Raw genomic sequence first — 22,167 nt, 5'->3', positions numbered from 1 at the left:
GAGCTAACTTTGGCCTCTTCAGGGACCTTCTTGAAGAATCCCAGGGGAACATGCCCTAGAGGGACAAGGAGTCCAAGAGAGCTTGTCCAAGCAGTTCTGCGGAGAAGGACCTGGGGGAAACAAGCAAGATGTCCATGAGCCAGCAGTGTGCCCTTATGGCCAAAAATGCTGATGGTATCCTGGGATGCATCAGGAAGAGCATTGCCAGCAGCCTGAGGGAGGTGATCCTGCCCCTCTACCCAGTCCTGGTGAGACCACATCTGGAGTGCTGTGTCCAGCTCTGGGACCCCCAGAACAAGAGAGACATGGAGCTTCTGCAGCAGGTCCAGGGGACAGCAACAAGGATGATTATGGGATAAGGTCATCTCTCCTATGAGGACAGGCTGAGGGAGCTGAGCCTGTTTAGTTTCAGGAAGATGACTGAGGGGAGCCCTCCTCAACATATATACTAAGTATCTGAATGGAGAGTGCCAAGAGGATGGACCAAGATTCTTCCCAGTGGTGCCAAGCAATAGGATGAGAGGCAATGGGCAGAAACTGATCTACACAGCAAGTTCCACCTGAACATGAGGAAAAACTTCTTTACTGGGAGGCTGTGGCTATGCACTGGACTAGACTGCCCAGAGGGATTGTGGAGTCTCCCTCTCTGGAAATATTCAAAAGCCATCTGGAAACAAACCCAACTAACATGCTGTAGGGACAAGCAGGGTTTGTGAACTAGATGACATCCTGGGGTACCTTCCAACTTTACGCCTTCTATGTGATTATTTACTAATTTTTTGAGCTAAAGAATTGTTAAAGATATGTACTGAAGAATGATCACCTGAATAACTGCATTCACATCCAAAGAACTCATTGAGAATATTTATAACAAAGTCACATGGTCAGAAGCTTACAACACAAAAGTGAAGGTTTACCGTACAGAATATAAGATGAAAGTCCAATATATCTTCAAGAAGTTTTAAATATACTCTAAAAAAAGTAGAAATAAACAGCTTGACTTAATTTGCTAAAAAACACCAAGGAAACACAGCCCCTTTTCACATTCAAGTCATTTGTCTATATATATCCTAGGCTAGTAACCAACATACAGAAAAGCTTAACTCTTACTTTGTGGTCAAATGACTCAGTGAATTACATGTCTATCAAAAAAATCACCATCCTACCAGTTTCCTTCTTGGCAATCTCAGAAAAGACATCACAGGAACAATTTGTTATCCTGTATTTTTAGACTGTTGGAAACACTGAGAATACTCAAATGAGGAGTTGGCTGTAAAGGGGCTGATCACTGATGAGGGCCAGGCTGGGCATCAGTCAGTGGGTGGTGAGCAACTGTACTGTGCATTATTTGTTTTTCTTGGGTTTTATTTCTCTCTTCTTTTTATTACTATTATCATTACTATCATACTTCATTTAAAATTTTGAACTGTTCTTGTCTCAACCCACAGGTTTTACCTTTTTCTGATTCTCTTGCCCAGTCCACCCGGGTGAAGTGAGAGAAAGTGTGTGAGCAGTTGTGTGGTACTTAGGGACTAAGCTACCACAATGATGTAGCAGGGCGATTTTTGATAGGAATGATTTGCACCAAAATAAAATTAGTATAAAGCATTATAGTTTGTACAAGATACATTTCAACCCTCCAGGAAAAGCAACTAACAAGGGTTTGGTGACTCTCCAAATAAATTCATATAGGTTGGAGACTTTTTTTGTAATGGAGTAATCATTGATGACCACTGGAAAAATAAACAAAAGCTACATACACACACTTCTAAAAGACCATTTGAGAAGACAAAATAGACTAAATAATTAGAATCTAAAACTTCATTCTTTTGGAGGAAAAATTATGGGACAGCAAACAAATCTTATAGACAAATGCATTCACATGAAATGCTGGAACATTTAAATAAGAAAGTACATACGTAAATAATAAAGTTGTACATAGGTTTGAAGTAACAGAAAATTCATCATGCCAAACTATTTACCAGACAGGATAATAACATATACTGCATTTCTAAACTTTAGAGACAGCATCTCTAAACTGAAATAAAACATCTGACGTGATCTCAGACAATTGACTCACAGGAAACCAGAGAATGGCAGGCAATAGCACTAAGAAGAAGAGTCTGGAGATTAGAGTAGGACGATGAATTAAAATGAGTCAACAATATGTCATCAAAAAGACAAAAGTCAGATTGGGCCATTATTAATATACATGTGCTATTAAAAACATATGAGGTAATTATTGTTTGCCTTTGCACTCACTGACTCTTGGCAGGAGCACTGCAGAAGCCATAACCCCACATGTAAGACACAAAACATTTTATACTACCCATGCACAGTCACTGCACACTTTTGGGTACCATACCTCAACAAGGGAAATTAGACAAAGTGTCACATAGAATTTACCAAAGTTTTGAAAAACAAGTCTTTTACTTACATATACAACTGTTCTCAAAGTTATGTATTTCTGCAATTGATTTTACTTCACTTAAATTATAGTTCTTTTCTTAAACAAACAAATGATTAGGAGATTTATCTAGGAATTCATAATTGAGGCCAAGTTCTGGCCAACTGAAGGCAATGAGGCTTTTTATTTCAGTTAGGCTGTGATCATTAGGCTACAATCATTACTGTTAAGAAGAGGAAACGGATGGTAAGAGATACAGAGAACATTTTTCTTGATGATTTTTCCATTCACCTCTTCAATTTAGAGAAGTTCTAACTCAATTATTAATAGGTAAAAAAAAAAAAAAAACCAAAACACTAACAGTTTTCCAAAGTTGAGTGAGAAACCATTTAGAAGTAGTCATCACTAGATCTATTCCATGAAAAAATTTCAAAGCTCAAACCTTTCAAAGATTCTGTCCTTATGCAGAAGCAATTTAAAAGGAAGGCAACAGTTAAATATCCTGTTCCTTAACAGAACTAGCCAATAAATCAAAGTCTGAATTTATACTGCTCCAGTGTTTAAACATAGTCATAAGAATCATTTAACCTTACAGCATAAAACTCAGCTGATAATTTTTTTTCTGACTAACACCTAATAAAATTTATTCTTGCAGAATTGTAGAAAAGTTAAACACAGTCTACCCTCCTCACAAAGTTTCCTGTTACAAGGTTGCATGGTTTATGCATATGTTGTATTTCATTATGAAAAAAATTCCTCCATATAGCACCCTCTTTGTTGTAACACTCAAACATACTTTGCCTCTAGGCCAGTGCTATAATAAAAGTAAAATGAATTCAAGGCCATTTGCTGAGAAAAAGATAGGTTCAAGGTATTTTCACACTTTTCTGCTTGTAACATTTTCATGTCAAGGCTGTATTTTCTTTTTTCCTTCCCTTTGCTATTGTTTTATTATCTGCCTTTACTGGTAGAGTATCCATGAAACAACTTCAAATAAATCTGAACTACTCTGGAAGCTGAATTAAGGCATTAAGGTTTCAGATGAAAATGTACATTTCAAAGTCTCTGCTTATTAGGGGGATCCTAGTTACTAATTAGGGGGATCCAATACTAAATCATTTATCAACTCATTAGAAGAGTTATAGAAAACTGTGGTTAATTCACTTATTATTTAACTATTAGATAATGTAAGTGTGTGGAATCACACAAAGCAGTAACAGTGCTTTTGCAGTGCAAAACCATTATCTGTAAGCAAACATTATTCAAAAATAATTCAGCAGTTATGAAAGCAAAGTTATTAAACTATGATTTCTGCCTGTCATTAAATAACATCAGTATTCTATTCAAGAGCAACTCAATAGATTGTGTCCCCCACTGGTAAGCTATCATGCTGGTTTTTTACTTCTTAAGAAGATTTAAAAAGATCTTTAAAATTGAATTTTTTTTTTTTAATTAAAAAAAAAGTGGAACATTCAGAATGTTTATACACCCACTTTAATGTACCACTTACACCCTGAAGAACAACCACAGAACTCAATCCTCACCTGGGAAAGGGCATCCTCCTCCTAGAGCATGTGATCATTCACACACTTCCTAAGCACTTCAGAGAGCAGCTCAGGAAACCTGCACTTCATTCACCAGGCCTCAGAGCAGAGAACTTTAGTATTCACTCCTTACACACTGATATTTGTTCATATATGAGCTACTATCCTGCCCAGCATTCGGCCTAATGCACAACTGACCACAGGAAATTTATGTGATAATCTGTAAAGCTGCCTTAGTTTCAAGTAATAGTGGCTTTGTTTTTACTTTAAAGCCCTTCTCTACTCTTCACATTACTTCAGCAGAAATTTATTGCACATACTTTCCTCAAACATAAGTCACATCTGACTCAAGGCAAACAAGGCAAAGAATGAAATTGTGGCTTAATCTGCAAACTTTTTCAAAGAAGTAATAAGGGCACTTTTCTTCCTCTATAAAAAGCATAATACCATCATTTCTTACAAGCAGGCTCCACACCAGTAAATCTCTTTTTAAGAACAGTCAGGCACAAGAAGTACATTGACTGTTTCTCAAGATGTAGAAGGACTTAGGCTAACAGTATAAAGTGGCTAAGTCCTAAACCATCCAACAGAAAATGGTAAAGTAGGAGTAAGATTCATTTTCCAAACTACTGTCTTCTTTCTCAGATTTCTCTACAGGCAGGAAAACATACCCTGTCTAAATACCTTCAATATGGACATTACAAAGTAAAGGCACAGGTCAGAGTCTATTCTGTATCTCGTAGGTACAACATTAAGGTAACTTCAGCACTAATTATCTAAACATCATGTTAGGAAAAGATGATAAAAATTAATTATTAAGTAATATGAATTTATTTGCACTGAGCCAAAAATTAGTTTTGCTTAATGTCCATTCCCTGCAAATCTTTTACTGTGCCAATATGTAAATTCCTGAGATTCTTAAGCAGCTAATAATTATCTCAACTAATCTCAGGGTGATTATGTATCTATAAGGAGTTTTTAATATTTTTACAACAATTTACTACTATTACTTCATACAACTAATGTCAACAATGGTAAATTGATTAACCAAAATGCACCGGTAGAACAGATCAAATTCACCATTATTTTAATTAAAATAACGTGATTTCGGTGTAACCATAAAAAATAAAACATGGGAATGATATAAAATTATGACCAAATTATATCAATCAAAAAATGTAACTACTGGCTCAAAATCCAATCACTACCTAGCTACCAAAAACAAAACCCTTCTCACTGTTTTTCAATTAGCATGGTTTTAACTTTATTAAGACTAAACAATATATGGAATATTGCTTAATAAGACTTGACTATTTCTAGATTAATACCAGATTTATGCCTTAGAAATTGAACTCGAGGGAGACTGTATGATGAAGAAGAATAAGAAAAGAAATTCTCAACTAAAACACTATATGCAGTTCACTTGCTTCACTCCATTCATACCTTTTAAAAATGGAAAAACATGCAACTTATTTATCAGAAGCTTTCAATCAGCAGTGACTTCTAATCTTCCAGGATGATCTGCTCCATAATTTTCCCAGGCACAGAGGAGAGGCTCACTAGTCTGGAGTTCCCCAGATCTTCCTTTCTACTCTAATTATAAATAGGAGAGGTGTTTCCCTTTTTCCAGTTACCAGGGCTTTGCCTGACTGCTATGATTTTTCAAATACAATGGAGAGTGGCTTTGCAACAACCTCAGGCAGTTCCCTCAGGACCTTGGGATGCATGTCATCAGGCCCCACAGACTTGTGGCTATTCAGTTTCACCAAGTAGTCCCAAACCTGCAGGAGGAATTTGGCTCTCCCAATTCCCACTAGATGTTCAGGAACTTGAGACACGTGGGAAACCTGACTGCCAGTGAAGACTGAGGCAAAAAACTCATTGAGTACCTCATTCTTCTCCATATCTGTTGTTACCAGTTCTTCTTTGTCATTTATTGGTCTCCTTGGCCTTTCTCTTCTGACATTGTATACTTACAGAATAGCTTCTTGTTATTTTTCACACCCCTCACTAAGTCCTGTTCCATCAGTGCTTTGACATTCTTGATCCCATTCCTACACATCTGAATGATATCCCTGTACTCTTCCCAGGTCACCTGTCTTCTGTTTCCACTGGCTGCACATTTCTTTCTTTCTTCTCAGTTTGAGGACGAGATCCTTGCTCATCCGTATCAGTGTCTGCCCTACCTTGTTTGATTTCTCTCACACTGGGATGGAGAGCTTTGTGCTCCAAGTGATAGCCCTAGTCAGCTACTTTGTCCCTAAGGACAGTTTTTCAGGGCATCTCATTCACCAACTCCTTAGATGTCTGGAAGTTCACTCTTCCAAATCTCAGGGTCCTGACTTTGCTTCTTGCCAAGACCATACTCCTTGAGATCACAGACTCAGCCAGGCCAGGGTTGCAACAGCCCAGGCTGCCTCCAAACTTAACCTCTCTAATGAGCTCATCATCTTAAACTATGAGCTTGAGCCAAATACCAGGTCATTGGTATTTGACTCATAAAGACTCAGAACATACTACAGATGTGAAAACAGAAAATACTTTCCAAGATAATTTAAACTATCAGCAAACATCGCTTCATATAATGACAGTTGAATTCTTAGCAGAGCAGTCTCTGGTGGCATAATTGCATGATGCCATAATAGTACAACCTGACCTTATAAAACTTATGTGATCAATGGGTTTATATAAAGTAAAATTTTTGTAAAGCTGAGTACTCACCATAAGTAAGGGTGAAACATAAATCTTAAGGATATATGCTTTTTCACCTTCATTTTCTTAATAAAAAAAAGGACAGCTTAAGGTAGAGTACCCTCAAGGTCTTTAAATTTTATATCTGAAGTAAACCATGAAGTTTACAATCTGTTCATTACTTAAGGGCTGTGACATTTTGTGGCTAGGTTAAGAGTTCACTTGGTTCAAAACTAGGGTTCAGCACTACTGACTCACGGTTTTATCATGAATCATCCTTTCTAAAATGACCCATATGCTAGAACTGGAGCCCTGGATGACAAACTCAACTTATAGCTCTAAGACCATAAGGAAGAGTTCAGAAATATGAAAAGGAGATATGCATTTTAAACTGCAAAGGCAGTGTCTTGAAGTTCAACTTTTCAAAATCTAGGCTAACAATACTAGGTTTTTTAAATATAAAATCAATAGCTGATGTTTATATGTCCCTTCTTGATAGTTTCTTGTTTTCATTTTAGCACCAGTGTTCAGAGACAGCAAGGAACAAACATTTAGCTAAAGCAGCAAAGAAATGTAAAGATCTGCATTATAATCCTTTGCCACAGATTTTAAAATTCTAAGTCACAACCAACTCTGCCTACACTATGTTTGACTTCTACATTTTCATCTTTGTAGGTGTTTTCCATTTACTATTTTTAAACATTTCCATTAGCTTTGTTTAGAATTCTATCTAAACTTATAAGGGATTTCATCGTTATTTCTCACACCCCTGAACTAGTAACAGTTCTGCTGAAAGTAAGAATCAATTTCATCTCACCTTTTTGCTAGCATTCTACAACCACCAGAATACATTTTGTTTCGATCAATAAGACTCTAAGCTATAGAGGTTTTCAGAAAGTGCTTTTGTGCTTTCTATACCCCACTAAGTGTTGCAGTAAATACACCTGTAGAATCAGCTCGAGAATAAATGCAGCTTTAAAAATGCTGACTGGTAAGTGTTGTAAGAGGACCATCTAGTGGTGACAACCACAATTCACACACTCCTATTTTTAAGAAAAATGTACAGTTAATCTATGCAAGCCACTAGTCAACTTCTCAGTGTTTGGGTTTTTTACTTACAGATTTAACAGTTTCTTTAATTTAGATTTCAACTTTCTATGATGAGAATAAATGAGTTTGTTGTTTCTTCATCAGTTCCTGTTATGAGAACATCTGTCTCAATTCTTCCACATGTGAAAATTGCACATAGATCAAATCATTAATCTGAAGACACCAGCTAGAATGAAATTTAAAAATAAGGCTACATAATAGGTTTCTTTACTTCACAATACTCCCCACAGAGAAATCACTAATAGATTTTTTCTTAATACAAGAGTCAAAAAAATGAACAGTTCAGAAGTGACAGCCAAACATTTTATATTATACATCTCCATCAGATTTCAGCCAAAGAGATTTGTTATCAAATAGACCAAAATATTACAAGGGTCTAAGCTTGCTATAAACTAGCAGGGACAGAACAACAAAAACTTACACTGAAGAAAGCTGAATGAGAATACAATACACATCTAGCAGTGTTTGTTTCTGTATTTCGAACATGTGAAACAACTCCAGAGACATTAAAATTATTGAATCATAGAATAGTTTGGGTTGGAAGGGTTCTTTAAATGTCATCTAGTCCAAACCTCCCCCACAATGAGGAGGGACATCTTGTAGATCAGGTTGCTCAGACCCCATTCAATCTGACCTTAAGTGTTTTACCACCTTCATTGTAAATAATCTTCCTCCTTATATCTAATCTAAATTGTCCCTCTTGTCAGATGAAGCCTTTGCACTCAGTTTTCCTTAAGGCTCCCTTTAAGTATCTAAAGACCACATACAGGTCTCCCTGAATTCCTCTTCTTCTTCTCCAGGCTGAACAACTCCAACTCTCTCAGCCTGTCTTTGTAGGAGAGGTGCTCCAGCTCTCCGATCATCTTCATGGCCCTCCTCTGGACCTAACAGGTCCATGTCTTCTCTGTGATGAGGACTCCAGAACTGCAAGCAGGTGGGCACTACAGGTGGGCTCTCACAAGGGAGACAATCACCTCCCTCACCTTGATCGTCACACAGCTTTTGATGCAGACCAGGGTACACTTGGCCTTCCAGGCTGTGAGTGCAAACTGTTGCCTCACACCCAGCTTTTCATCCATGAGAACACCCAAGTTCTTCTCATAGGGCCATTCTCAGTGAGTTCATCTCCCCATTCATTTATCTGGGATTGCCCAGACACAGGTGCAGCACTTCGACTTGTTGAACTCTGTCAGGTTCTCAAGCTTGTCCTGGTGCCTCTGGATGGCATCCCATCCTTCAGGTGTGTCAATCGCACCACACAGCTTGGTGTCATCTGCAAACTTGCTGAGGGTGCACTCAGTCCCACTGCCTAGATCATTGATGAAGACATTAAAGAGCACTGCTCCTGCTACTGATGCCCAAGGAGCACCACTTGTCATTCTATAGGATGGTGAAGGGTCTGGAGAGGAAGCCTTAAAAGGAGCAACGGAGGTCACTCAATTTGTTCAGCCTAGAGAAGAGGGAACTGAGAGGAGATATCATTGTGGTCTTCAACATCCTCCTGAGGGGAGGTAGAGGATCAGGTATTGATCTTTCACTCTTGTGACCAGTGACAGGACTTGAGGAAATGACAAGAAGGTGAGTCAGGTGAGGTTTAGGTTGGATGTCAAGAAAAAGTTTTTCACACAGAGAGTGGTTGAGCAGGCTCCCCAGGGAAGTGGTCACACCACCAAGCCTGTCTGTGTTCAAGAAGCACATGGTGTGATTCTTGGGGTGTCCTGCACAGGGTGATGAGTTGGACTGGATGATCCTGATGGGTCCCTTCAAACTCTGGATTTTCTGTGATTCTATTGTATTCTAGATGCAACCACAAAACTAATTCATCATCTAATGAACAGCCTACCCATCAAAACCATCCCTCCCCAATTTAAAGAGATGGATATTGTGGGAGAGTGTGTCAATGACTTTACAGAAGTCCAGATAGATGACATTCATAATCCTTACCTTATCCACTGATGTAGTCACTCCATAGCTCTCTACCACTAGGCCACTAGTTGATCTGCCAGGACTTGCCCTTAGTGAAGCCATGCTGACTGTCTAGAGTCACATCCCTGTTCTCCATGTGACTTAGCACAGTTTCTAGGAAGTTCTGTTCCATGACATTTCTAGCACAGAGGTGAGGCTGACAGGTCACTCCTTCGAGGGGGGGGGTGGTCCTTTCCAGCCCTTTTAAAATGCATTCAGTGTTCTGGGGTTCCTCTCAGATAAGTCCCATAGACTTAGGTTCCTCAGGTGGTCACAAAACCAATCTTTCCTTGCAGTGGGAGAGACTTTTTTCCCCCACTACCCCCCAGAAGAGAGATTACAAGTGAAGACTGAAGCAAAAAAGTTGATGAGTTCCTCAGCCTTCCACTCATCCACTCTTACCAGTTTGCCAGTGTTGCTTCCTTTGACCTTCCCTTGGCCAATGCACCTGTAGAAACCCTTCTTGTTACTCTTTGCACCCCTCATCAAGTTCATCTCCAGCTGTACCTTGGCTTTTCTAACCCCATCCCTACTCAACCAGACAGCATCCCTATATTCCTCCCAGGTCACCTCTCCCTGTCTCCATTGGCTATGCATTTCCTTCTTGCCCTTTACTTTGACCAGCAAGTCTCAACTCAGACATGTCTATCTCTTGCCTTCCTTTCCCAGTTTCTCACATCTGGGGATCCTGAGCTCTTGCACTCTATGGAAGGCATCCTTGAAGATCTGCCATTTTCTGAGTCCTTGTCCCTGAGGGCAGTTTCACAAGGGGTCCAACTAACTCCTTGAAGAGTGGGAAGTTAGCTTGTCTAAAGTTCAATGTCCTGACTTTACTTTTCACCTGTCCTATACCCCTCAGTCAGCAGTCAGCACTGCAAACTCAATATTTTTGTTCTTTTGTCAGCGTTAAATCCTACGGCTGAGTAGAATGCACTGCTTTACCACTGAAGGTATAGGATTAAGAGCTCCATAAAAAGAAAAAAAAGCATAACCTTCAGGAAGAGAAATCTGAGCAAAGACTGAGCAGCTTCATAGATCAAGTTCTCTGTGTAAACTCCTACAGCATTCTTTGCTTACTCCGATGAAAAATCATGTTCCTGGGGGATTGACATTCACCCTCCTCCCCAACACTCCCACGGCATGCTTTCCCTGCACGCATGCTTTCCTCCTTCTGTTCAGCTGCCATTCTCCGGCATCTGCTTCAGTAGTTCTGTGAACATGACCTGTGAAGGGCCTCTTTCACCCTCACATTGTTTCAAACATGCTTGAGTATAGCAGTAAGACACGTATTAGTCACAATAGTAACAGATGGCAAGAAATGCAAAACCTTCTCTTGTATTTTCTTATTCTACTTCCAGACTGTGGTGCAGAAGGCAGACTGTTAGCAAAGCAAGCTCATTGCTGCAGGCTTATAGCACCACCAAGAATTAACCTCTACTGAAGGCAAGAGACACTGTTAGTAGATGCCTAAAAAGAATTCCAGAGAAGCCTATGGAAGGCTGATGGTAAAAAAAAAAAAAAGTTTATTTATTTACAGACTCTCAGTGGCACACCAGACTATCTACCGAACACAGATACACATTGATAGCATGGCAGGCTAGACCAGGACAGGCATTTGTTTACTAAAATTAACAGCACTTGCTTTCCTTTCTGGTTCACTCTGGCTGGTTTTGTGAGGTAGAAATAAAACCACAATACTGTCCTTCATAAGCCTCAAGGACAAAACAAGATATTAAAGATGATGCTTAAAAAAAACCTGAAATAGATTCACTGCAAAAGGCTTGGGGCAAGATTAAAAGCATTTCCTTGATAAAAAATCTAATCAGATAGTCCAGGAAAGCCACATAAAAAAACATTCAGTCCAGGATACCTATCAAAAAAAAAAAAATATTCCTTCATTTCCCAAAAAGAACTTTCCCCAGTGTCCATTTTGACAATTTCTCTGATGCTTCAACACATGCCTTATTAGCCTCCTATCAGGTGACTGAATATTCACTATAATTTTCGTAGATTTTGGTCATAAACAGAAAGCATCTTGATCTTACAATATGAATATGTATTATTCATTACATAACATAAACCCCTGCCTTCTTTGTTTATTTATGACTTGAGATCATTCTTTAACAGCAATAAACACACAAGGTAATCAGCACAACATGCTAACACAGAAGACTCAGAAAAGTTTACAGAACTTACCAGAGTTCCTTCTGCTGTTCTTGCTGCTTTCAGGATTGGCCCTCATTTTGACCATCCTAGGTCAAGTGTTTGGCTTGCTGAGTAGGTTCTAGGGTAAACATTACTCCTGTCTCTCTAGCTTGCAAAGACACCTTCTAAATCAGATTACTTGCTTCCACCACAGCTCATGGCACAGGTCTGGCATCAAGATTGAGCTGGTGGTCAGACATCTACCTCCATGGTAAAAAAACGTGCACGTAAAAAATCCAGAGAATTTCTTCTGCAGAACTGCATAGTGGTACATGTTTACTTGTTTTATTCTTTCTGAACTGTTCCAGACACTCACAACTCTTAGTTTATTATCCCCTATACATTTGTTACTGCAACTCCACTGCAGAATGTCAGAGAACATTATTCCCTCTTCTCAGATTTAGGAACCTCTGTATTGTCTTTCTGCTTTTAACAGGAATTTGCCCATACCATATACACTCACTTCTCAAGATACTCATAGCCCTTACACCTTCTCACCCACATGAGCTGACCATTTTCCCCAAGGTAGCTGTAAGAAATTACTAGCTGAAAATCTCTTCAATCAGTAAGGATTTTGGTCAGCCCAGGGACAAGCCTGAGTTTGAGTTAAGGCATTGTAGCATTATTACTGCAAGATTATTACAGACACAGAACTGAGGGACTGTCTACATACATTTGCCATATTGATGAAGGAGACTTTCTGCCTCAGAAAGTGACTTATCACGCTGCCAACAGGTTAGTGACACTACTTTTATTGATGACTGTCACCCCCCAGATATTTTTAGGCAATCTCTACTTCTGAAGAAAAGGAGATGTTATGCAAAACCAATCTCAGTGCTTCCAAATCAGAACACAAAAACAAGTTCACAAGTTCAAAAAATACTGATATCTATTAAACTCATTCAAATCTACAAAGACACCATAAATATTACTGTCTACTGTTCTGTTTTCCCAATCTAAGTTTAAGTAGTTTTTTAGAAGTCTGCATTACACGTCTTTTAAGACACTTGATACCTTAGGATCAGCAAAAGAAGATGTGAACTTTTTAACTTGCTCAGGATAAGCAAGCCCAAAAAGTAAAACAGAATCCAAGCACAGAAGAAAACAATTATTTTTAGACATTGAAGTACTTTACAAGGGAAGAGCCAGGAATTTTGTCACATTTTTTAAAATCAATATTATCCTTGTAAACTCATATCCAGTTCAAAATGTGAGAAAACAACTATTCTGCATTTCATCTTCTTCACTCATTTCAACTTGAGTTATTTTCAAGGTGCATCAGATAAAAAGTACCATGATGAATAGAAAGATGTTTTTCTCTAGACAACAGCATCATGCTGCCTTTCAAAATTCAGTTAAACAACTAATTATAAAGAATATACAAGGAGCTTACCTTTTACACCACCAAATGGGCCATAAGTCATATTACAAGCAGTTCTCTGAAGATTGTGCTCGTACATCAGTTTAATCTGATACTGGTTCCCATGCTCCACATTCCCCTGAGTTCCTACAAAAAAACAAAGGATAAATATTTATTAATTTGATACACGCACTGTGGAAGAACTAAAGGAGTATCAGTGTCAACAATCTGAAGAAAATGTAACTTAATTTCTAGTGACTTTTGAGATACGTAGGCTCACACTGCTGCTTCCTGAAAAAAAAATCACCAAGATATAAAATTCCAAAAGTCAGAACCAGAAATAAAGTCTCATTATACTATACATGGTATAAAGACCTCACAAAAGGCTGAGATTTTATTACTTAAATGTATTTTTCATGTTGGGCACACCTCTAAGATCAGGAAAAAAGCTTTGATTCCCCCTGCTCAAAGGGGCATTCTTATGATTCTCTAGCTATTTGGTAAATATACTATATCCAACAACCAGCTTCAGTAGCAATAGTCTTTGTCTCAAATTAAGCTGTAGCTGGTCTTTAGCTCCAATTTGACAAAGCTGTGTTTAGGGCACACTCATCACTTGCCTTTACTTTGCCTGAAAATTGAATGCAGTGATCAGCAATGCGAAGATAAAAGACAAACATATGGTAACAAAAATAATTTTGTTATATGCAGATAGTCCAGGAAAGCCACATAAAAAGATATATGTCACAGAATATATGTCACATTCTCTGAAAAGGTCTGCATGAAATTTAACTTCCTGACTCCTTCAAGGAACTAACAGAAAATAAAAGTCTTTCTAAAGAAACTGAAGTTCCTCTTTTGAGAATCAAGTTTTTCCTGAACCCCATGAAGAAAGTAAAGTTCATTACATAAAATAATACTTAAGAACTAATATTAGCAAAGGGAAAAAAGTAAACAAAATCCTTTGAGAACAGTCACATCGGTTGGGAAAAAGGTGTTTTGCACTAAATCCTGCCACAGCTTTAATTATACATATATTATTCCAACAACAACTTAAACAACATTCTATGAAAGATTTGTAGCTTAGGCTAACCTTTTAGGCAATTTCTCCAAACAAATCAAACACAGTTTTGACCTCTAAAGCAGGCCCACATTAGGGAAAAGACTGGAATAGACATGAGGGGAAAAGCCCTGCTGGGTAGTAACTAGATAATCATCAACACTTCAGGATAAACAAGTTAGAAAGCAGTCAGCCTCTGTATATTGATTGCAATACAATATCAAGGCCACACTTTAGTCAGCCCTGAAGGATGCTTTAATTTGTCCAAAGAAGCAGCATAGTGATTTTTATTACGAGTAACAGATATGGTAGCATGTATAAAGCAAGTAAGATTCCATTTTATGAAAATGTCATTTGCCTTAAAAGCATAAAGAAGTAATGATAGTTATTTCTCAAAGGAGCTTGTTTGAGAGTACCCATTCAGATGACAGAAATTACCACTAAAGCAGGAATGCTTACAGATTAGTATGAAAAGTCTGTTAAAAGATAGCAGAAATTTACCTTTATTATTACTTAACTGCTTAAGCCATGTAGACCAAACAGCAAATTATAACTGCTAAAGACTTCTAGACTTAAGGCAAATTTTAAAATAAATTGTTTTAATAAAAATTGTACTGGTAGGCTATAATCCTAAGGCATAAACACTATTGCAGTAAGAGAAAGCACTAAACTGCAGCACATCTCCAAGAATCCCTCCTCAGCAAAGACCAATTTCACAGGTGTCTCCAGATAGGCAAAGAAAGTACATTTTTGTAACCTGACTACAAGGCTGTAAATAGGAAACAAGCTGCTCCTACAAGAAAACCATGCTCTTGTAATGAAAGGAATCACAGAGTGTGTCCCTGCATGGAGAAAATGAACAACACCATGCTGTCTATTGAATTTTGAAGATGGGTGTACCATTAATAGAAATCTGTGCTTTGCTCTGAGCATACAGAAGAAAAAAAATCAAAGTACAGAACATGTATTTCATTACTAGGCTCTTCACATACAGAGAGAACACATCATATAGAATTTCCAGCCAAAGGCAGTCGAAGAAAGAGGATTTAAGACAAAACACAGTGGTTTCACCTTCTTACCAGTATTAACCTTCTGTCTTCTCATGGGCTACCTTACCAATATTCTGGCTTTCTAAAAAATTATCTGGACTTCTGAGTTCAGAAAGAATCATAATTGTTTCTTTTTAAAGAGCTAAGTAGGTTGGCATTATCAAACCATCTGTTCATTAGCATGTTGAACAGTAACACCAATTCATAAAAACATAATAAGAACTAGTTGTTCACAATCACTACTAACCACAGACCATCACACACATCTCAGCATCTCAGGCATGGAGTAGATCAGCAAACTTCTGTTAAACCTAATTACTAATATCTCCTCTTCATAGGTGGGCTTGAGTGAAAGAACATGACTGTAGATCTTCAGTGATGATGAGCAAACATTGTATATACCAAGTTTAAGATTAACCTAATCTAAACTTTAGAATACACTAAAAAACAGTGGAAAGCTTGGATCTGTAAACTAACCTGAAACAGCATACACACAGAGTTTTCGGCAATGCAACACAGCCAGATGAAGTCCTTCAGTACCACTGTAAAGAAGGGTATAAAAAACACTATTTTTAGATAAATTCAAATAGAATTCATACAGGATAAAAGTCAAGAAACATGCTAAAATTGCTCTCATGTGTAGGCCAAATGCAAAGGTTTGGGTGTTAGATGCTAGTATAAAAACTCAGAAGTACTCAGAAGTACATCCAAAATTCATGCTGAAGTGCTTGAAGTTAATTTCAAAATCAAAATGAATCCTTTAAGAACATATTTTAAGATGCAAATATGAAGAGCAACTCAACTATGTTCCCAGTTTAGTTTGCAGTTTAGTTTGAAACTCATTTGAAAGAAGGTGCTGTTAATCCTTCATGGAGAGACAATATGCAGATCAACCCTCCAAACAAGAATTATTCAGCAACATCAGACAATACTTTTTTTAAATCCACTTTTGTAGTAGATGCATGGAACCTCCAAACCTTCACATTCCTCTTCCTCCAAACACAAATAGTATTTCTAGCAAAGTACTTGAAATGTTTTAGCTTATTTCACAGAGTAAGACATTATCATTCCTGCAAAGAGTCACTCCATGAGTACTTGACTCTTTGATCTCAGAGCACGAATCTTCTCCGTGGTTAGTTCAGGTTTTACTTTCATTTTTAAATAAAGTTCATGCTACAGTATTAGAAGTTCATTTCAAAATTAAAATGAATCCTTCAAGAACCAATTTCTAGAATAAAGTTCTCTTAAGCAGATTCTCTTACAGCCAATTAACTATAAAGTGTTTTCCTTAGAGTCACAGTACCTCTCCTATATCTGGTCACTTGTTTCCACTAAATTCATTGGAATTAAGGATCTTCTATCCTCTATCAAACAGGAAACAATTGGCCAGTATTACATCCTAGAGCATAACAAGTTAGTCAAGTATTCTTAACACCTTAAAAGATAACTTTAAATGTTAAGTTTTTCCTGTTCTACATACTTCTAAAAATTGCATAACTATCTGGGAGATTATCCTCTATATACCTGTATACCTTAAGTAAAAATCTCTCATATGAAGATGATTCAAGAAGCAGATCAAATGCATACCACAGGATTCATAGATGTGATTAGTAGTTTCCATCTAGAAACTGAAAACTCACCCTCCAAAACAAAGGAAGAAAATCACATCTAATATTTAAATAAACAGCACCGTAGCCTGCCATTTACTTACGAAACAAACTTTCCCACTTCCACCTGCAATATTGGTTCTCGCAGCTGCACTTCCAAGAGCAAGTCTTCAGGCTGTACTTCATCTCCAGGTTTCACAGGATGTGGATTAAAGATTCTGAGATATCCATTATAACTGCCCACAATAACTTTATCTAAAAAACAAACAAACAAAAACAACACATAGGATACTACACAATACAATAGCATGCACATGTGGAATTCAATTTGCTGCAGAGTGCTTCAAATAATACCATAAATAAAAAGACAGAATAGTAACATGATTCAATTATTGTTCATTATGCTCTGTCTTCTAGTTTAACTTTAGCAATTACATTTGCAATTTCCACATTCAATACATGAATATCTGTCAGCACCAGTGATGGCAGCAATAAAGTGTTTATTCGTAAGAATCAGAGAAAAGCCAATGAAGCAGATGTCATGATTGGAGTCTGTTACAGACCACCCAACAAGGACAAAGAGGCAACAAAATATTCTACAAACAGCTTGAAGAAGTCTCACAATCACCAGCCCTTGCTCTCATGGAGGACTTCAAGTTACCAGATGTCTGCTGAGAATATAACACAGCAGAGAGGAACTGTCTAGGAGATTTCTGGACTGTATGAAAGATAATTGCCTTACACAACTGGTGAAGGAGCCAGCTAGGGAAGGTGCCCCACTGGATTTGCTGTTTGTGAACAGAGAAGGATTTATAGGTGATGTGATGGTTGGAGGCTGTAGTGAGCACAGTGATCACAAATTAGTTTCAGTTCTTAGAGAAGGAAGGAGGGGGAACAGCAGACCTGCTATCATAGACTTCCTGAGGGCAGATTTTCACCCATTTAGGAGATTGGTGGACAGAGTCCCTTGGAAGGCAGTCCTGAAGGGCAAAGGGGCCCAGGAAGGCTGAACATTTTTAACAAAGGAAGTCTTAAAATGTACAGGACCAGGCCATCCCCACGTGCCAAAAGACAATTTTGCAGGGAAGAACACCATCCTGGCTGCACAAGCTTTGGCTGGAACTCGGGAAAAAGAGAAAATATGACCTTTGGAAGAAGGGGGAGCTGAATCAGGGGGGCTGCATCAGCTGAATCATAAGGTTATGCAGGAAGAAAATTACAAGGGCCAAAATCCAACTAGAACTTAATCTAGCTACTGCCATAAAAGACTAAAAATGTTTCTATCAATATATCAGCAACCAAAGGATGGCCAAGGAGAATCTCTATTTTTTATTGGATATAGGGGGAAATATAGTGACAAAGGATGAGGAAAAGGCTGAGGTACTTAGTACTGCCTTTGCCTAAGTCTTCAATAGAGCAACAGTAGTTCTCTGGGTACCCAGCCCCTGAGCTGGAAGACAGGGACAGGGAGCAGAATGAGGCCCCCAGAGTGCAAGGAGATGTGATCAGCTACATCACTTAGACACAAACACAAGTCTATGGGGCCAGGTGGGATCCACCCAGGAACACTGAGTGTGGAAGTGTTCACCAAGCCACTCTCCATCATTTATCATCAGTTATACCAAGGGGCTCCCAGATGACTGGAAGCTAGCAAATGTCATGCCCATCTACACAAAGGGTCAGAAGGGGGATCCAGGGAACTACAGGCCAGTCAGCCTGACCTCAGTACCAAGGAAAGCCATGGAGCATATCATCTTTAGTGCCATCACACAGCTTGATGGGAAAACCAGGAGATCAAACCCAGCCAGCAGGGGTTTATAATGTGCAGGTTCTGTTTGACCAACCTGATCTCCTTCTAGGACAAGGTGACTATCTTAATGGAAAAGGGACAGATTGTGGATGTTGTTTACCTCAACTTAAGTAAACCTTCGATAGCATTTCCCGCAGCATTCTCCTGGAGAAACTGGATAGTCACAGCTTAAACAGGTATATTGCTTACTGGGTAGAAAAATGGCTGGGTGGCTGAGCCCAGAGAGTGGTGGTGAACTGAGTTACATGCAGCTGGTGACCAGTCACGAGTGACATTCCCCAGGGCTCAGTACTGGGGCCAGTCCTGTTTATTACCTTTACCAACAACCTGGAGGAGGGGATCAAGTGCACCCTCAGGAGGCTGCTGATGACACCAGGCTGGGTGGGAGGGTTATCTGCTGGAGGGTAGGATGGCTCTATGGCAGAATCTGAACAGGCGGGAACAATGGGCTGAGGCCAATTGTATGAGGTACAACAAGGCCAAGTGTCAGTCATTCCCCTCAGTTGCAACAACCTCACACAACACAGCAGGCGTGGGGAAGAGTGGCTGGAGTGGCTACCCAACAGAAAAGTACCCAGGGTGATGGTTGACAGCAGCTGGAGCATGAACCAGCATGTGCCCAGGTGGCCAAGAAGGCCAATGGTATCCTGGCTTCTACCAGAAAGTGTGTGGCTAGAGAAGTATTGCCCCGCAGTATTCAGCACTGGTGAGGTTGCACCTCAAATACTGTATTCAGTTTGGGGTCCCTCACTACAGGAAAGCCATGGAAGTGGTGGAGCATGGCCAGAGAAGGGCAACAAAGCCAGTGAAGGGCTTAGAGGTGAACCAGGGGCTGTAAAACTTAGATAGAATATTAAGAAAAATTTTACCAAAAGGGTTGTGAAGCATTGGAAGAGACTGCCAAGGGAAGTGGCTGAATCAGCACCCCTGGTGGTATTTAAAAGATGTGTAGACATAGTGCTCAAGGACATGGTTTAGTAACAAACACAGAGGTTTGTTAGACTCAATGATCCTAAAGGTCTTTTTTGACCCAAATGACTCTTATGAATTTCTACTGAAAAAGGTTGTACACCAAATCAATAACAACTCAACTTTATTCAAATTATCCTGAAAAGGGAGAACCTTACATTAAAATAGTTTTAGAAGAGTACGGCAGCAAGGAAGTCAAACTCAAGTACCTCTACCAGGCAAAAATAAAGTTCCAAGGTGAGCATGATATCATAGAGACACCAAGAATTTATTCATTTTAAAAAATACACACACAAAAACTCTCCCTGACAGAAAGATTATTTCACATTATTAATGACTACACAGAAACACAGGGTTTACTCAAGCAGAATCACTTACTTCAATTTTTTCACTTATTTTCCAGATCAAAAGGGTTGTTTATTTGTTTTTCTAAATTCTTAACTTTTTAGTTCTCACCTTCCTTTTTTCTCCCCCTAGGTTTTTAGAAGTCACAATGTGTTTGCTCCCATGACTAAATGAAAATTCTTTACTTTAAAAATATCTGCCATTGGGAGAATAAGACATGAGAGAAGTTACTAGTGAACACAAGCAAGAATTAACATATTTAGCAGCATACAAATATAAAAAGATAGAGAGCACTGAATTTGTCTTCTTACAAGGACACATTAAAGATAGCAGACCTAAAACTAACTAGCCAACTAGCCTGGCTAACAAGCTTTCAGCATGCATTGGTCAAAGCAAACCTACAGCTGTGTGGCTTAAAAGCCAGCAATTTTAAGTCTGAATTTACCTTGTCCACTGCCACTATTATCAACATCAGCAACACACAGACAGCCTTGGTCAAATTCTTCCTTTTCTCCAAGTATGGTGGACCACCAGTCTCTAGCTTTAAACAAGGACATTCTTCTTTACTGAAAAGAAAAAAAAATTGTTAAAGTTTATACTAATACATGCAATTGTTTATACAAACAACTTTTTCAATAAATGTTAATTTCAGGTGTCTGGAGTTTCTGGTTATACAGTTCTGAAAACAACCTCAGGAATATTACAGTCAGATGAATTAGATGTGATAGACACTGCTAGTTATATAAAGAAAATGCAACACAATAACAGACTTTTAAAAACGGTTAAATGCTGAGTGTCTTCTGTTACAAGCACTAAGTAATAAAAAGTTTTTAAAGTCACAGAACTGAGTTCTCTTTTTTCACCAAGGAGTACCAACAAAAAAAAAAAAAAAAAAAAAAGAAAAAAGATTCTGATGCAAGTCTTCTGCAAGAGAAATTATTTTTAGACAAGTAAATGGAGACATAAACTGACGACATCAAAACTTCCACCGCATAATCGCCTTGAAGATGCTCCAGTGACACGACTAAAGAACTCGGTCATACAGGGCACAAATCAGCTTTTCTGTTCCCTACCTGATGTTATTTTAAGAAGGGGGGAGGGAAGGAGCGAGGAGACTAATCCCTTTGCGGGCAGCTTGACAATAACATTATCCTAGCTCAAAACTCACGGCTCCGTGCCTATGGACCCGGACACAGTCGATCCCACAGCCCGCACAGGAGGCGAGGGGCTGCCACTCACAAAGACAGGAACAAACGCAGACTGCATGCCCGCGCCTTTCCTCTTTCAAGGAAACCAAGTCCGACAAACAAAACCCCGTATTTTCCACCTTTTTCACTGTCGCTATGCCCGCTAGGCAACCTGTTGCCGCCGAGTGCGGGCTGGCACAGCACAGCCCTCCACACACACCCCCTCACTCCCTGCTGCCCTGCTGCCCTCACAGAGTCCCTGAGCAGCACACACAGCACCCACAGCGAGCCTGGGACACGGACACGGACACACACAGATACAGACACACATCCCCGTGCAGCCGGAGAAAAGAGACGGAGCCCGACGGGGGCTTACTTGGGCGGGAGGCGACAGCTCCCTGGCAGGGCGCAGTCCGAGCCGGCCCGGGGCGGCAGCCCCGCTTCCTCACAGGAGCTCCTCGCTCAGTCGCGGCCCGAAGCAAGGTACAGAGCAGCAGGGCTACAGGCGCATTCCCACCACCGCCGCCATCTCCAGCATCCTCCGCTCCCCACCGCCGGCACCAACCGCTCACCACCCCACGCCCCGCCCAGGGGAGAGCTTGGGAAATGTAGTTTGGGAAGCGGCGCCATGGGCCGTTGGGCTCTCCCACTTAGTCCTGTAGTTGGGGGGAAGAGCAAGGAAGAGAAATATTTATTTTGTATTTTCTGAGAGGAGAAAAAAAAAAAACAACTCTAAGCATTCAGCGGCTTGTTCTCTTTTTTCTTCAAACCCTTTACAGAAACCTCTTGCTCTCGAGGCGCCCAGCTCCACCCGTGCATCCAGCCTTTCCCTCCCCCTTTCCCCTGTGGCGTGGTACG

At 39.5% G+C, this 22,167-nt stretch overlaps 1 protein-coding gene across 1 annotated transcript in view; it reads right to left on the bottom strand.

The window, feature by feature from the left end:
- The window catches only part of BBS9 (Bardet-Biedl syndrome 9), a 283,034-nt gene extending 261,188 nt beyond the window's left edge, over positions 1 to 21,846 (bottom strand). The window contains exons 1-5 of the mRNA XM_036378769.2: positions 21,686 to 21,846; positions 20,568 to 20,688; positions 17,103 to 17,253; positions 15,869 to 15,933; positions 13,316 to 13,429 (exon numbers count right to left, since the gene is read on the bottom strand). Coding sequence (XP_036234662.1) covers positions 13,316 to 13,429; positions 15,869 to 15,933; positions 17,103 to 17,253; positions 20,568 to 20,679 — 442 coding nt within the window. The 5' untranslated portion in view covers positions 20,680 to 20,688; positions 21,686 to 21,846. The remainder of the gene's footprint in view (positions 1 to 13,315; positions 13,430 to 15,868; positions 15,934 to 17,102; positions 17,254 to 20,567; positions 20,689 to 21,685) is intronic.
- Between the last annotated feature and the right edge of the window lie 321 nt (positions 21,847 to 22,167).

Source organism: Molothrus ater, chromosome 1, assembly GCF_012460135.2.
Source record: "Molothrus ater isolate BHLD 08-10-18 breed brown headed cowbird chromosome 1, BPBGC_Mater_1.1, whole genome shotgun sequence".
Taxonomy (NCBI): Eukaryota; Metazoa; Chordata; class Aves; order Passeriformes; family Icteridae; genus Molothrus; species Molothrus ater.
The sequence above is the reverse complement of the archived record's forward strand: the minus strand, read 5'-3'. Positions and strand labels throughout refer to the sequence as shown.